General features: G+C 44.5%; 1 protein-coding gene across 2 annotated transcripts in view; it reads left to right on the forward strand.

The window, feature by feature from the left end:
- The first annotated feature begins 6,315 nt into the window (after positions 1-6,315).
- Positions 6,316-12,997, forward strand: part of ERICH1 (glutamate rich 1) — a 36,939-nt gene continuing 30,257 nt past the window's right edge. For both annotated transcript variants that reach the window (XM_055416302.2, XM_055416304.2), the window contains exon 1: positions 6,316-6,439. In XM_055416302.2, the coding sequence (XP_055272277.2) occupies positions 6,418-6,439 (22 nt within the window). In that variant the 5' untranslated portion in view covers positions 6,316-6,417. The remainder of the gene's footprint in view (positions 6,440-12,997) is intronic.

Here is a 12,997-nt window from a genome sequence, read left to right on the forward strand (position 1 = left end):
ATGGCAACCCACTCCATTATTCTTGCTTGGAGAATTCCACGGACAGAGGAACCTGGAGAACTACAGTCCATGGGGTTGCAAAGAGTCAGACACGACTGAGCAACAAACACAAACAGAATAGGAACAGAGAATCAGGCGACCAAAATTATTTGGGATGAGACTAACCAATCTTTTCTGAAATTTTCAAGGTCTTTAAATAAGAGCACTGTCTCCATAATATTTCTTCATATAATTGATCACTCCCCATAATCAACTGCAGCTTATCTTCACATCAGAGTTCCAAATGCTGAGGGAGTGGTTACAAGATGAACTAAGAAAACCTGCCCACTGTCACATCTCTCCTTAGTTTTTATCTTCCAACTTCTCTCTTCTGTCAAAACCAATGAATTGTATGTTTCAAACCTCAACCACAAATCTAAATTCTAGATCAATTTTTTACTTTAAAATGTACTTTCCCTTTAGTTCCCTCCTCTCCATATTTGTCCTCATCCTTTCATCTTTTTTAAATGAATTAATTTTATATTGGAGCATAGTTGATTCACAGTGTTGTTTCAAGTGTACAGCAAAGTGATTTAGTTACACATATACATGCATTTATTCTTTTTCATATAGGTTATCACAGAATATTGAACTCCCTCTCTATACAGTAGGTCCTTCATCCTTTCATCTTTAAAAAATTCATTTATTCATTCATGCAAGAGCCAAAACAAAAATAAGAAAAGTGTGCTGAGTGCCCAACATGTCCATCCATATGTGAGCACAACAGAGAAGCCTTTTCTGGCCCCTGGAGCTTCCAATCACTTTTTAAAAATAACATAGTAACATATAATCACAAATTATAATTGCTTTTCTAAAGGAAAGTAGAGGATGCTATTCAATGTTTAAATGGCAACCAGGAAGCTCTGAGATGAGAGAAGAACCTTTTGAGGAAATCTTCATTAAGACTTTATCTTCCTCTGGGTTCTCCCACAAGCAGGTCCTGGAATGTAGCTTTGGGTGCTAAGTTGCTTCAGTTGTGTCCGACTCTGTGCGACCCCACAGACGGCAGCCCACCAGGCTCCCCCGTCCCTGGGATTCTCCAGGTAAGAATACTGGAGTGGGTTGCCATTTCCTGCTCCAATGCATGAAAGTGAAGTCACTCAGTCATGTCCTGACTCTTAGCAACCCCATGGACTGCAGCCTACCAGTCTTCTCCATCCATGGGATTTTCCAGGCAAGAGTACTGGAGTGGGTTGCCATTGCCTTCTCCCTCAATCTGGCTGGGGAATTCCCAAAGGCACCACATGGAATGCCCCTCAGAACTGCCTGCCTTCAACTGAGGCTGGACATTTTTCCATCTTATTTCCATCTTCCAATAATTGCCTATTGCTCCCCCCACCCCAGGTTCCTTGACTAAGTCTCACAGCTTCAGAGAAAGACCTGCAGGGTTTAAAGTGCCCATAGGTGAGTGCAAGGGTCTCTGTAGAAGAACCAGTGTTCAGTCAGAAAGCCACTTCTACCAGAGCCCTGGAGAAGGAATGGGATTCAGGTAAGAAGAGAGCAGGGCAGGGAAGAGCAGGTGTGACGACCTAGGGGAAGAACAGTCAGAGGGAGCAAGAGAGAAAATATGAGTGCATCTGGAGAACAAGTCAGGGTGTTTAAAGGACACTTTAAGGACTCTGAGTTGTATCTTATATACACTGAAATTTGATGTAGAATTTTTAGCAGAGAAATAAGATGTTCTGCATAGAGAATCATGTCATCTGTGGACAAAAACAGTTGTATTTCTCCCTTATCAATTTATATACCTTTTCTTTCCTTTTCATGTCTTATTACATTACCTAGGACCTCCAGTACAATGTTGAAAAGGGGTGAGAAGGGTATCCTTGCCTTGTCCCTGATGGTGGCAGGGTGGCATCTAGTTTTTCACCACTAAGTATGATGTTGTTGTTGTTGTTTTTCAGTTGCTGAGTCATCTCTGATTCTGTGAACCCATGGACTGCAGCATGCCGGGCTTCTCTGTCATCCACTGTCTCCCAGAGTTTGTTCAGACTCATCCCCGTTGAGTTGGTGATGCTCTCTAACCATCTCATCCTCTGCTGCCCTCTGCTCCTTTTGTGTCAGTCTTTCCCAGCATCAGTGTCTTTTCCAATGATTGAGCTCTTCACATCAGGTGACCAAAGTCTTAGAGCTTCAACTCCAGCATCAGTCCTTCCAATGAATATTCAGGGTTGATTTTCTTTAGGATTGTCTGGTCTGATTTCCTTGCAGTCCAACGGACTCTCAATAGTCTTCTCTAGCACCATACCAGTATGATGTTAACTATAGGTTTTCTGCAGTTGTTCTTTATCAGGTTGAAGAAGTTCCCTTCTCTTCCTAGTTTGGTGACAGTTTTATCATGAATTTTAGATTTTTACTGGATTTTGTCAAAATCCAGTTTGACAAAATATGATCATGTGATTTTTCTTTAGTTTGTCAGTGTGATGGATTACAACCACTGACTTTTGAAGGGCAATGAGATTTTTTTAAAGGGTATTTTGACTGCTGTGAGGAGAAGAGATGGAGATGGGGTGGGAGTGAGGAAACAAAAGTGGGACTGTGGAGATCAGTTTAAAAATGCCTGGATAAACCATAGTGAGAGATGATGAAGACATGAACCAGGCAATGTAAGTAAGAAATGATGTAGGAAGGACACACTTTCTGTGATTTCTTCAGTGGGTCATGGGGGAGAGACAAGGAGGAGAGGATGCCAGTGAATCCCAGGTCTCTGTAGCTGGGTGGTGGTGCTTCTGGGAGACCACCGAATGGTACGTGGACACTGCCAAGTGTGGGCTAGCTCTGGAATGTGAGGTTCTATGAGTTCAGCAAGAGCAGTTACAGTGGCAGGGGGTGGAGACCCAGCTGGGCAGCAGAGTCAACTGAAGGTGACAAAAGGAGAGACTGACTTTGTGGTCAACTCTTTCGAGAAGTTTCGGTGTAAAAGAGATGAAAGGAACAGGGCTGGAGGAAAAGAGATGGTTTCTGGGAAGATCTTGTTGTATGGTTAGAAAGACCAGAGCTGCTTGACACTGCTGGGAAGCTGAGGTAGAGAACGAGGTCACGATGTGACCTAATCAAGGACAGCATTCTGGACATTCCCTCTCTCGTACACCATCTATTGTTAAACAGACAATTTTTTTAGAGTAGTTTTAGGTTCACAGGAAGATTGAGGGGAAGGTACAGAGATTTCCTATATGCCCTCTTCTGCTACATATGCACATCCTCCCCTGCTATCAACATCCCCACTACATGGTCCATTTATTACAACTAATGAACCTATGTTGACATGTCACTATCACCCAGTTTACACTGGGCTTCATTCTTGGGGTTGTATATTCTACAGGTTTAGACAAATGAATAATAACGTTTCCACCATTATAATATCAGACAGAGTAGTTTCACTGCCCTAAAAGTCCTCTCTGTGTCTTCCCTCCTAACACAATCCCTTGCAACCACTGATCCTTTTACTCTCTTCATAGTTTAGTTTTTTCGAAAACGTCATAGAGTTAGAAACATATACAATCTGGAGCCTTCTCAGATTGGCTTCTTTCACTTACTGATATGCATTTAAGTTTCCTCCATTCTTTTCATGTCTTTTGATAGCTCATTTCTTTCTAGCTGAATAATATACCATTGTCTGGATGCACCTCAGTTTATTTATCCATTCACCTGCTGAAGGACACCTCGGTTGTTTCCAAGTTTTGGCAATTATAGATAAAGCTGCTATAAATATCTGTGCGCAGGGTTTTCTGTGCACATAAGTTGCCATCTCATCTGGGAAAATACCAGGGAATGAGATCGATGGATCATAAGAGTGTATTTCATTTTATAAGAAACCACCAAACTGTCTTCCAAAGTGTCTGCACCCCCAACAATGATGAGAGTTCCTGCTGCTCCACCCCCTTTGTGTTGTCAGTGTCTGGATTTGGGCATTCTCGTGGATGTGGAGTGGTGTCTCATTGTTTTAAATTGCAACCCGTGATGACATATATAATGTGGAGCAATACTTTGGCCACCTGATGCGAAAAGCCAACTCATTGCGAAAGACCTTGATGCTAGGAAAGATTGAAGGCAAAAGAAGGGGGAAGAAGAGGATGTGATGGTTAGATAGCATCACTGACTCACTGGACATGAGTTTGAGTAAACTTCGGAAGATAGTGAAGGACAGGGAAGCCTGGTATGCACGTGGGGTCACAAAGAGTCGGACACAACTTAGGGACTGAACAACAACAACCTTTAATATGCTTACTTACCATCTGTCTGTCTGTGGTGAGATGTCTGTTAAGGTCTTTGGCCCATTTTTTAATTGTGTCATTTGTGTTCCATTATTCATTTTCAGTCTCAGCTTAATCAGACCTTTCAGCACATAAATTTGGTGTGTACGGCAAGTGTATTTTCTAAACAACTCTCTTTCAATTATATGTGTGTATGTATGTTCTGTATTTGGGCTTCCCTGGTGGCTCAGAGGTTAAAGCATCTGCCTCCAATGTGGGAGACCCAGGTTCGATTCCTGGGTCGGGAAGATCCCCTGGAGAAGGAAACGGTAACCCACTCCAGTATTCTTGCCTGGAGAATCCCATGGACGGAGAAGCCTGGTTGGCTACAGTCCACGGGGTCGCAAAGAGTCGGACACGACTGAGCGACGGAACGGAACGGTGTTCTGTCTTTAGGGACCCTCCAGCTGCTGCCCCATCCTGGATCCAAAAGAGAGGTCTGCATCCAGTATCCTGCATTTCTCTCCTGCAGTTAATTCCCTCTACCACTTCAACAAAATAACTGTAATCAAGGTCACTGAGAAATTTCACTAGATGAGTACAATTGTCTGTGATGGGTCCTCAATACCACTTTCAACCAGTGATGACATGACTTGGCTTCAGGACAGTTCACTGTCCTCCCCTCCCCGCTGTCCACTCCCTCCTCATCTCCCCACCTTGAAGGAGTTAGAACCCCTCAGAGCTGTACTTGAACCAATTCTCTGCCTACACTCCCCCTTAAGGCTTTAAATGCACCTGCAGCCAACTAGCCCAGCTGCGTATTCCATCCAGGTCCTTTCTGTTTCATTGAAAATCACTCAACTGCCTGATCCATGCCCACATTCATAAATCCAAGGAGCACCCCAAACTGCAGGCCACCCACCAGTGACTGCCCCCCACCCCCAGCCTCCCAGTTTCTAGACCAAAACCTGGAACCAGGCCACACCTCTCCTGCCACAGCCACTCTGTCAGTCAGAAGACCTCTCTTGCCCTGTCTTCACACATATCCAACCACCTCTTCCTACAGCCACCACCCTGGCTTTAGCCACTGATGTCCTTCTCACTGCCGTGGAATCGAGGTGCCCCTGCTTTCCCCACAGTCTGCTCTCAGCTCAGTGGCTCAGGCAGCTTCTTCAAAGTGGGTGTCAGTTTCACTCCTCTGCTGCAAACCAGTATATCCTTCCCCTAATCCTTGCACCTACACGACCTTGCCCAGCACTGCCTGCTTTCCTGTCTGACGGCACTGTCACCATCTCTCCTCCCTGGGCTCCTGTCGCACAGGGGCCTGCTGCTCCAGGCCTGGGCTTCTGCTGAGTGCCCTTTTCCTGGACATCGCGAGTTTTGCTCCCTCTAATTACATTCGGGGAGTCCTTCCTGACCCCCCTCTGAAACCCCTTCCCTGCTCTTAAGGAGGAACCCCAGCTTCCACAGCGGGGCTCCACAGACAGGCCCTCAGGAAATATGTTTTCCAAGAAACGAACTCAAGAAAGTTCGAGGTCCCGGAGTAGGTGAGATGGTTGGACAGGAGCACAAAGCAGAAATCTTAAAAGAAGGCAGAAGGGATCAGCGCCACAAGGGTCCGGGGTCAGTGGGCGGCCCCCGGGTTCCCTTCTTCCCAGTTTCTTTTCTGCTTTTAGTCCCAGTTTCTTTCGCACCTCAGGGCCCTGGCCCAGTGGGCGCTCAGCGGACCCTTCCTACTGTGCAGCGCTGGGACCCAGCGTGACACTGCGGTTGGTCACCCAGGAGTACAATCCCGCCCCTCGCTGAACTCCTCCCAATGACCCAGCCCCTGACTCCCCTCCTGCTGACACCGCATCCATCTCCCGCTGACGTACCCACCCTCTTCCAGTGACGCTCTTCTGATGAGCCCCTAACGCCTCATCCCCTCCCGCGGTCCTTGTCTGCTTTCCCCAGTTCAAGCCCTTCTCTCCCAGCATGCTCGGAGTACTAACGCCCGCGGGCCGTGCCCCGGAGCGTGTAAGAGCCAATCCGCAGCCGGTGCGCGACTGATTGGCGTCCAGCGGCAGAGGCTCCAGATCCTGATTGGACAAGCCTGCCGTTGTGGGCGGGCCTACAAAGACGGAGGCCGGAAGTGCAGTAGAGTTGCTCCAGCCGGGTCTGGGGTCTCCCGGGTCGTGAGGCTGGCATGGCCGCGCTGCGAAGGCACGGTAGGCAGGGACCGGGTGTGTCGGGGGACCGGTGGCTTTGGGGGAAGGGGACCCGGGGCTGTGGGGAATGGGGAGTCTGAGGCCTCGGGACTGTGGGGACGGGGACTGTGAGGGACGAGGGAGCTGTGAGGACAGGGTCTGTGGGGACCCAGGACTGTGAAGGATGGGGGCTATGGCGTGGGGCGTGGGAGTTGCTGTGGGGGTCGGGACCCGGGACTGTGGGGAGGGTGGCTGTGAGGACAGGAGCTGTGAGGGACGGGGGCTGTGAGGCCTCGGGACTTTGAGGACCGAGGCTCTGAGTATCCGGGGCTTTGGGGACGGGGACTCTGGGCATCCGGGACTGTGAGGAACTTGGAGTCTGAGGCCTCGGGACTGCGGGGACGCAAACTGTGAGGATACGGGACGGGACTGTGAGGGACGGGGGCCGTAGGAGTCTGGGACCTGGGACTATGGGGGCCCCGTGTGAAGACCTGCCCAAACCCTACATTCAGACTCTCAAACTATTTAAGTCCAGGAACCCTGTATTTCTGGGGACATAACTAGTGTTTATTAAGTGATGGCGTATTTTTAACCAGCACCAAAGGCATAAGGGATTTCCCTAGTGGCTCAGACTGTAAAGAATCCACCTTCAGTGCAGGAGACGCAGGTTTGATCCCTGTGTCAGAAAGATTCTCTGCAGAAGGGAATGGCAACCCACTCCAGTATTCTTGCCTACAGAATTCCATGGACAGAGGTCCTTGATGGGCTACAGTCCTTGAGGTCCCAAAGAGTCAGACAGGACAGAGCAGCCAACACTCAAAGGCAGAATGGATACATTTAATTGGCTAACCTGGTGCATGCTTTAGAATGAATGTCAGAGATACAGGGAACTTCAGACACCTCTCGGAAAGCCCGGCGAAACCAGCGAACTTCTCATTACCCTATAATCATCAACATTAAAATGAAAAAAAAAGGAAAGATTATGTTTTCCGCAGTTTTATTCAGATATGATCAATACACAGCACTGTATGGGTTTTAGGTGTACAGCATAGTGACATGATTGGCTATATATTATAAAGCCATCACCCAGTAAGCTAACATCCATCACCGCATATAGTTACAAAATCCCTTGTGTTAAGTACTTTTAGGACCTACTTTCTGTCTTAGCAAATATGCTGCACAGTAGTGCTAGCAGTAATCACCATGCTATACAACTACATCCCAGGACATATTTACTTATGACTGGAAGCTTGTACCTTTTGACCATCTTTACCAATTTGTCCCATCCCTCAATCACCTCTGGTAACCATCAGTCTGTGCTCTGTATCTGTGAGCTTCTTTTTTCGTTTTTTTTTTTTTTAGATTCAACAAATAGTGAGATCTTACAGTATTTGTCTTTCTTTGGCTTATTCCACTTAGTGTAATGCCCTCAAGATTATCTGTGTTATTGGCAATGGCACTTTCCTTCTTTAGGGCTGAATAGTATTCCACATCTTATTCATCTATCCATCCATGGACACTTAGGTTGTTTCCATATCTTGGCTATTGTGAATAATGCTTCAGTGAACATTGAGGTACATGTGTCTGAATTTTCAAGTTCAGTTCAGTTCAGTTCAGTTCAGTCGCTCAGTCGTGTCCGACTCTCCGCGACCCCATGAATCACAGCACGCCAGGCCTCCCTGTCCATCATTTCATTTTCTTTGGATAAATACCCAGATCCAAAAGTGGAGTTGCATATCGTATCATAGTTTAATTTTTAATTTTGTGAGGATCTTCCAGACTCTTCCATAATGGCTGCACCAATTTTCATTCCCACAAGCAGTGCACAAGGGTTTCCTTTCCTTCACATCCTCACCAACATTTGTTATTTCCTGTCTTCTTTGATGATGGCCATTCTGACAGGTGTGAGGTGTTATCTCATTGTGTTTTGATTTCAATTTCCTTGATGATTAGTGATCTTGAGCATCTTTTCTGTGTACCTGTTGACCACCTGTATGTCTTCTTTGGAGAAACGTCTGGTCAGTTTCTCTGCCCATTTTTTACTCAGATTATTTGGGGCCTTTTTACTACTGAATTGTATGGTTCTTTATATATTTTAGATATTAGCCCCTATCAGATTTATAGTGTGCAAATATTTTCTCCCCCTCAGTAGGTTGCCTTTTCATTTGTTGGTGGTTTTGTTTTGCAGAAGCTTTTTAGTTTCTTTTGTTTGTTTTTACTGTTGTTTCTTTGCTTTTGGTGTCAAATCCAAAAAAAAAAAAAATCTTCACTAAGACTCCTGTTGTCAAAGAACGCTCCCTGTGTTTTCTTCTAGGAGTTGTGTGGTTTCAAGTAATGGTGAAGGTTTTGGATATGTTTCTCATTTTACTTGGATTAGTTCAGGCCATGATTATTTTCTTTCCTTCTCTCCATTAAAACAGATGCTGTATTTTTGCCCTTTGAAAGGAAAAGCCCAGTGGCAACTATTGTTAATATTTGCATAAAATAAGGAAACTAATTTCTCTGTAAGGCAGAATATGGAGAAAAGTAGATAGCATTCCCCGGAGAAGACAGTGGCACCCCACTCCAGTACTCTTGCCTGGAAAATCCCATGGGCGGAGGAGCCTGGTAGGCTGCAGTCCATGGAGTCGCTAAGAGTCAGACGTGACTGAGCGACTTCACTTTCACTTTTCGCTTTCATGCATTGGAGAAGGAAATGGCAACCCACTCCAGTGTTCTTGCCTGGAGAATCCCAGGGACGGGAGCCTGGTTGGCTGCCGTCTATGGGGTTGCATAGAGTCAGACACTACTGAAGCGACTTAGCAGCAGCAGCAGCAGATAGCATTCCCAATCTGCTTCCTCTGTAGGAGAACACTGCAGCTCAGTAACAGTACTGGAGTAGAAGGAACGGGTTCTCCTTTATCTTCCAACTGGGATGAGGCAGCTTTCTGAGTTGCCCTCAAGTATCCCCTCAGCCTGCCCTTCCGGATCCCTTGCATCGTGTCTTGGTGACAAAACAAGAGCAGTGTTTGCTCTCCACATAAAATGATCACAGCCTTACATGCACTTAAAATGTTTCAGAATGGCTAATGGCATAGTAATTGCTACTAAAAAACTGTGAGAAAAAATTTTGGACAGAGTTTGAAATGTTTTTAAGTGTTAAAGTATTGTGAGGAACTGAGTGTTTAGTATATATCTACTGCTTAGATGGGGAGGCCACCTCAGATTGGTCATGGTGTAGGATTCCAGTTGTGTTCCATTTGAATACTATTTATAGTCTTATTTTGAGAACTGCTGCTGCTGCTAAGTCGCTTCAGTCGTGTCCGACTCTGTGCGACCCCATAGACGGCAGCCCACCAGGCTCCCCCGTCCCTGGGATTCTCCAGGCAAGAACACTGGAGTGGGTTGCCATTTACTAGTTTCCTCTTAATTAATATTTCAGAAAGCTTGCCAACTCTTGCTTAATCTTAGCTAATTGTTTTTCCATTTATAATTCTATGATGAAACTCATTAAGAAACTATCATTCATTGAATTTGCATATATATTGAGCTTCTCTTTCTTGTGAATTGATACAATACTATTATCAATGTATTCCTTTATTCCTCGGCAGCCTTTTCATATTATAGGGCAAAAAACCCATATTGAATATTGTGGTGAAAAAAGCTATAGAGAGGTTGGCAGATAAATATACTCTTTACTGAAAATAGGAAATTGAAAATACTGTTTAAGATTCCAAGAAATACCTTAAACTTAAGAAAATTTAAAGTGCCTCTTAAGCTATACAGATATCAGGTGGAAAACGGAATCATCTGAGTCACTGTTTACTGAGGTTGGGGAACTCTTCCTTTTCTTTGTGATTTTCTTGGTGTGTGTTTGTTTTGGAAGATTTTCTCTACCAAGCCAGGCTATAGTTGGGAGGCTGTCATCAAACTGGCCACTGGGAAAGTTTCAATGAAATTCTATTTCTGATCTTATTTTCTGAAGTAGTTTTTCATTTATATATGATTTCAAAAAGCCTGCCAACTCTCGTTTTAAGTTCCAGATAATCACTTTTCCATTTAGATAATCACTTTTAAAAGGCATGTCATAAACCTGTTTGTTCTGGTAGCTTTCTTTCATAATGAAATATCTAGAAATCACATTTTTAAAGTTATTTGTTAATACTTAGGGTCTTATTTATTTTTGTGTAATTTCTATAAATATGTGGCCCCATCAGTTTTACTGCTTTCCATTTAACATCCACTATTGAAAATACAGTTTTTTGGCTAATTTTTTTCCTCATGTCTCCAGATTAGCTCTACACATGTTTTTTTGTCCTCTGAGAATTTTGCTTTTCTGAGAGACAGTGGTTCATAGGGAGGATATGGCAAGAGAATCACAAATGAATCAACATCATTTCCACTACCAGAAAGCTCTCTAGTATAAATGTAGTAAAAAGAAATGTGTAGTTTTACATCCATGTTAAATAAAGTATGAACGTAGATGTGAACATAGATGTTGAGGGAAATGTGTGTTACTTTACCATCAAAGTGAACTTTTTTAAGGAAAAGGAAAATATTTTTGATGTTGATGGGGTAACCTACTGGCCTCAAAGTTCAAGAGGGTTTTTTTTTTAAACGCATAGTTTTCATTTTCCTTTGCCTTTTTTCAGAGTGGAACATTATGGAAGAAAAAGTTCTATTTCTGTTGTTTTGTTTTCATGAGAGCCTTTTTTAATAGAAAATATATTCACCCAGATCCCCTGATGAGGAGGCTTTCCCCTCTGGGAGGTGTGCTGGGAACTAAATCCCTCAGGCAGGGGCCTGTTAGACCTTCCTTCCTAAGACCACTGTGAAGGAGGCCTAATAACTTGAAACACCTTCACTAACACCTCTGTTAAACATGGAATAAACCCCTGCCTTTTTTTACCCCCAGCTGTTAGATTCTAAACATGTAGCTGTGTGAAAGAAGAGGTCAGAATTGAACAGTTTACCACCAGCAATCAAGCCATCTATTTCCTTTTGAGGTACATGTATTCACAGTTCTTCCCAGGTATCTAATTTCCAAAGAACACTTGACTGAAGGTTTATTTTTCTTTGTCTTATGTCTTTTGCCTGAAACAGCAAGTGTGGATGACAGTCCTCTCTGAAAATCATATCAAAATGGCTTGATTCCCCTGTGACATGGAGACTTAATCTCTCTGTTTGGTATTCCATCATATTAACTTCAGACAAGATGGTTTTCTCCACGGTGACCTTTTGCTATGTCTCTTGTGTCCCAGCTCCAGGCGCCCGTCTGCGTGGTGATTGTACTCATCTCCTATGGGCATCCATGTCCATTCTCCTGCTTTTTTATGTTCTACTTATTACTTTTTGACAGACACCAGAGTTTCAACTTAGAACCTGCTCCTGCTTCTGGGAGAGGGGTAGGGAGACAGCAGGAGGACGAGGTGTGAGGAGGGCAGGAGCAGGCAGGCCACTGAGTCCCTGTGGTGATACAGAGCTGCCTTCCTGAACCTGAGCACACAGCTCTTTTTTGTTGGTTTTTGAGCACAGTGGAAATTAAGCAGAAAAGAGACTTTTAACCTCTAAATTGATTTTTAGGGCTACGTTTGCAGTAGGCAACAAACACAAACACCCATACACACAGTCACAAGGTGCATTTCAACAAACCAAAGGTGACAGATGCTTTTTAAAAATGATGCTGTACTATGTGCCAGTACCCTGAAAAAAGTAACCTTTCATTTCTATTCTGCTTTTGACTTGAATCCCTACATAGCTGTGGCCAGAAGTCCCTATCTGTAGTAAACTGGTAGGCAGTTCACATGCACCCATCTCCTTCATAGTCCTAGAGGCTCCAAGAAGTTAAAGTCCAGTACATTTCTTTTGGTATAAAATATTAATAGCTAGCGATTTCTATTTAAGTAAACTATGAGCTCCTTCTGTGACTGTACTGGAGCGACCCCATCCTCCATTTGAAAAACAGATGGGCTGATGGGGGTTGAGGGAGGGGGCAGGTCCTCGCTGACAGCTTGTTTTCTTTAGAGGACAAGATTCATGCATTGAGTGGTCTTACTCTCTGTGTTTAGAATAAGAAGTGAAATTCACTGAGGAATTTTTCAGCAGTATTAGCTGGTAGAAAGTATTACTTTAGTTTTGTTTATTATGCATGGCTCCTTTAAAGTTAATTTTGGAAAATTAAAATCATATTTTTTCAAAGACTATGCTTTAAATTGTGGCAACTAAAAGTATTAGACATGTGTTGTTGTTGTTTTGTCGCTAAGTCATGTCTGACTGTTTGCAACCCCATGGACTGTAGCCCACCAGGCTCCTCTGTCTGTGGGATTTCCCAGGCAGGAATACTGGAGCAGGGTGCCATTTCCTCCTCCAGGGGATCTTCCTAACCAAACGATTGAACCCTTGTCTCCTGCATTGGCAGGTAGGTTCTTTGCCTTTGAGCCACCTGTGAAGCCCATATGAGACATGTATTTATCAGCTTCCAGAGCCAGGTGTGAGGCAAGCCTGCAGCCCCCAGACCCCACCCAAGTCAGAGACCAGAGCCTGGCTCCAGACCTTAGCCCTGGAGCTCCCAGCCTGGGCTCTGTGCTGAGTCTTGTCCCT

The sequence above is a fragment of the Moschus berezovskii genome, chromosome 26 (assembly GCF_049115385.1).
Source record: "Moschus berezovskii isolate FMDL1 chromosome 26, NW_MosBer_1.0, whole genome shotgun sequence".
In the NCBI taxonomy this organism is placed as follows: Eukaryota; Metazoa; Chordata; class Mammalia; order Artiodactyla; family Moschidae; genus Moschus; species Moschus berezovskii.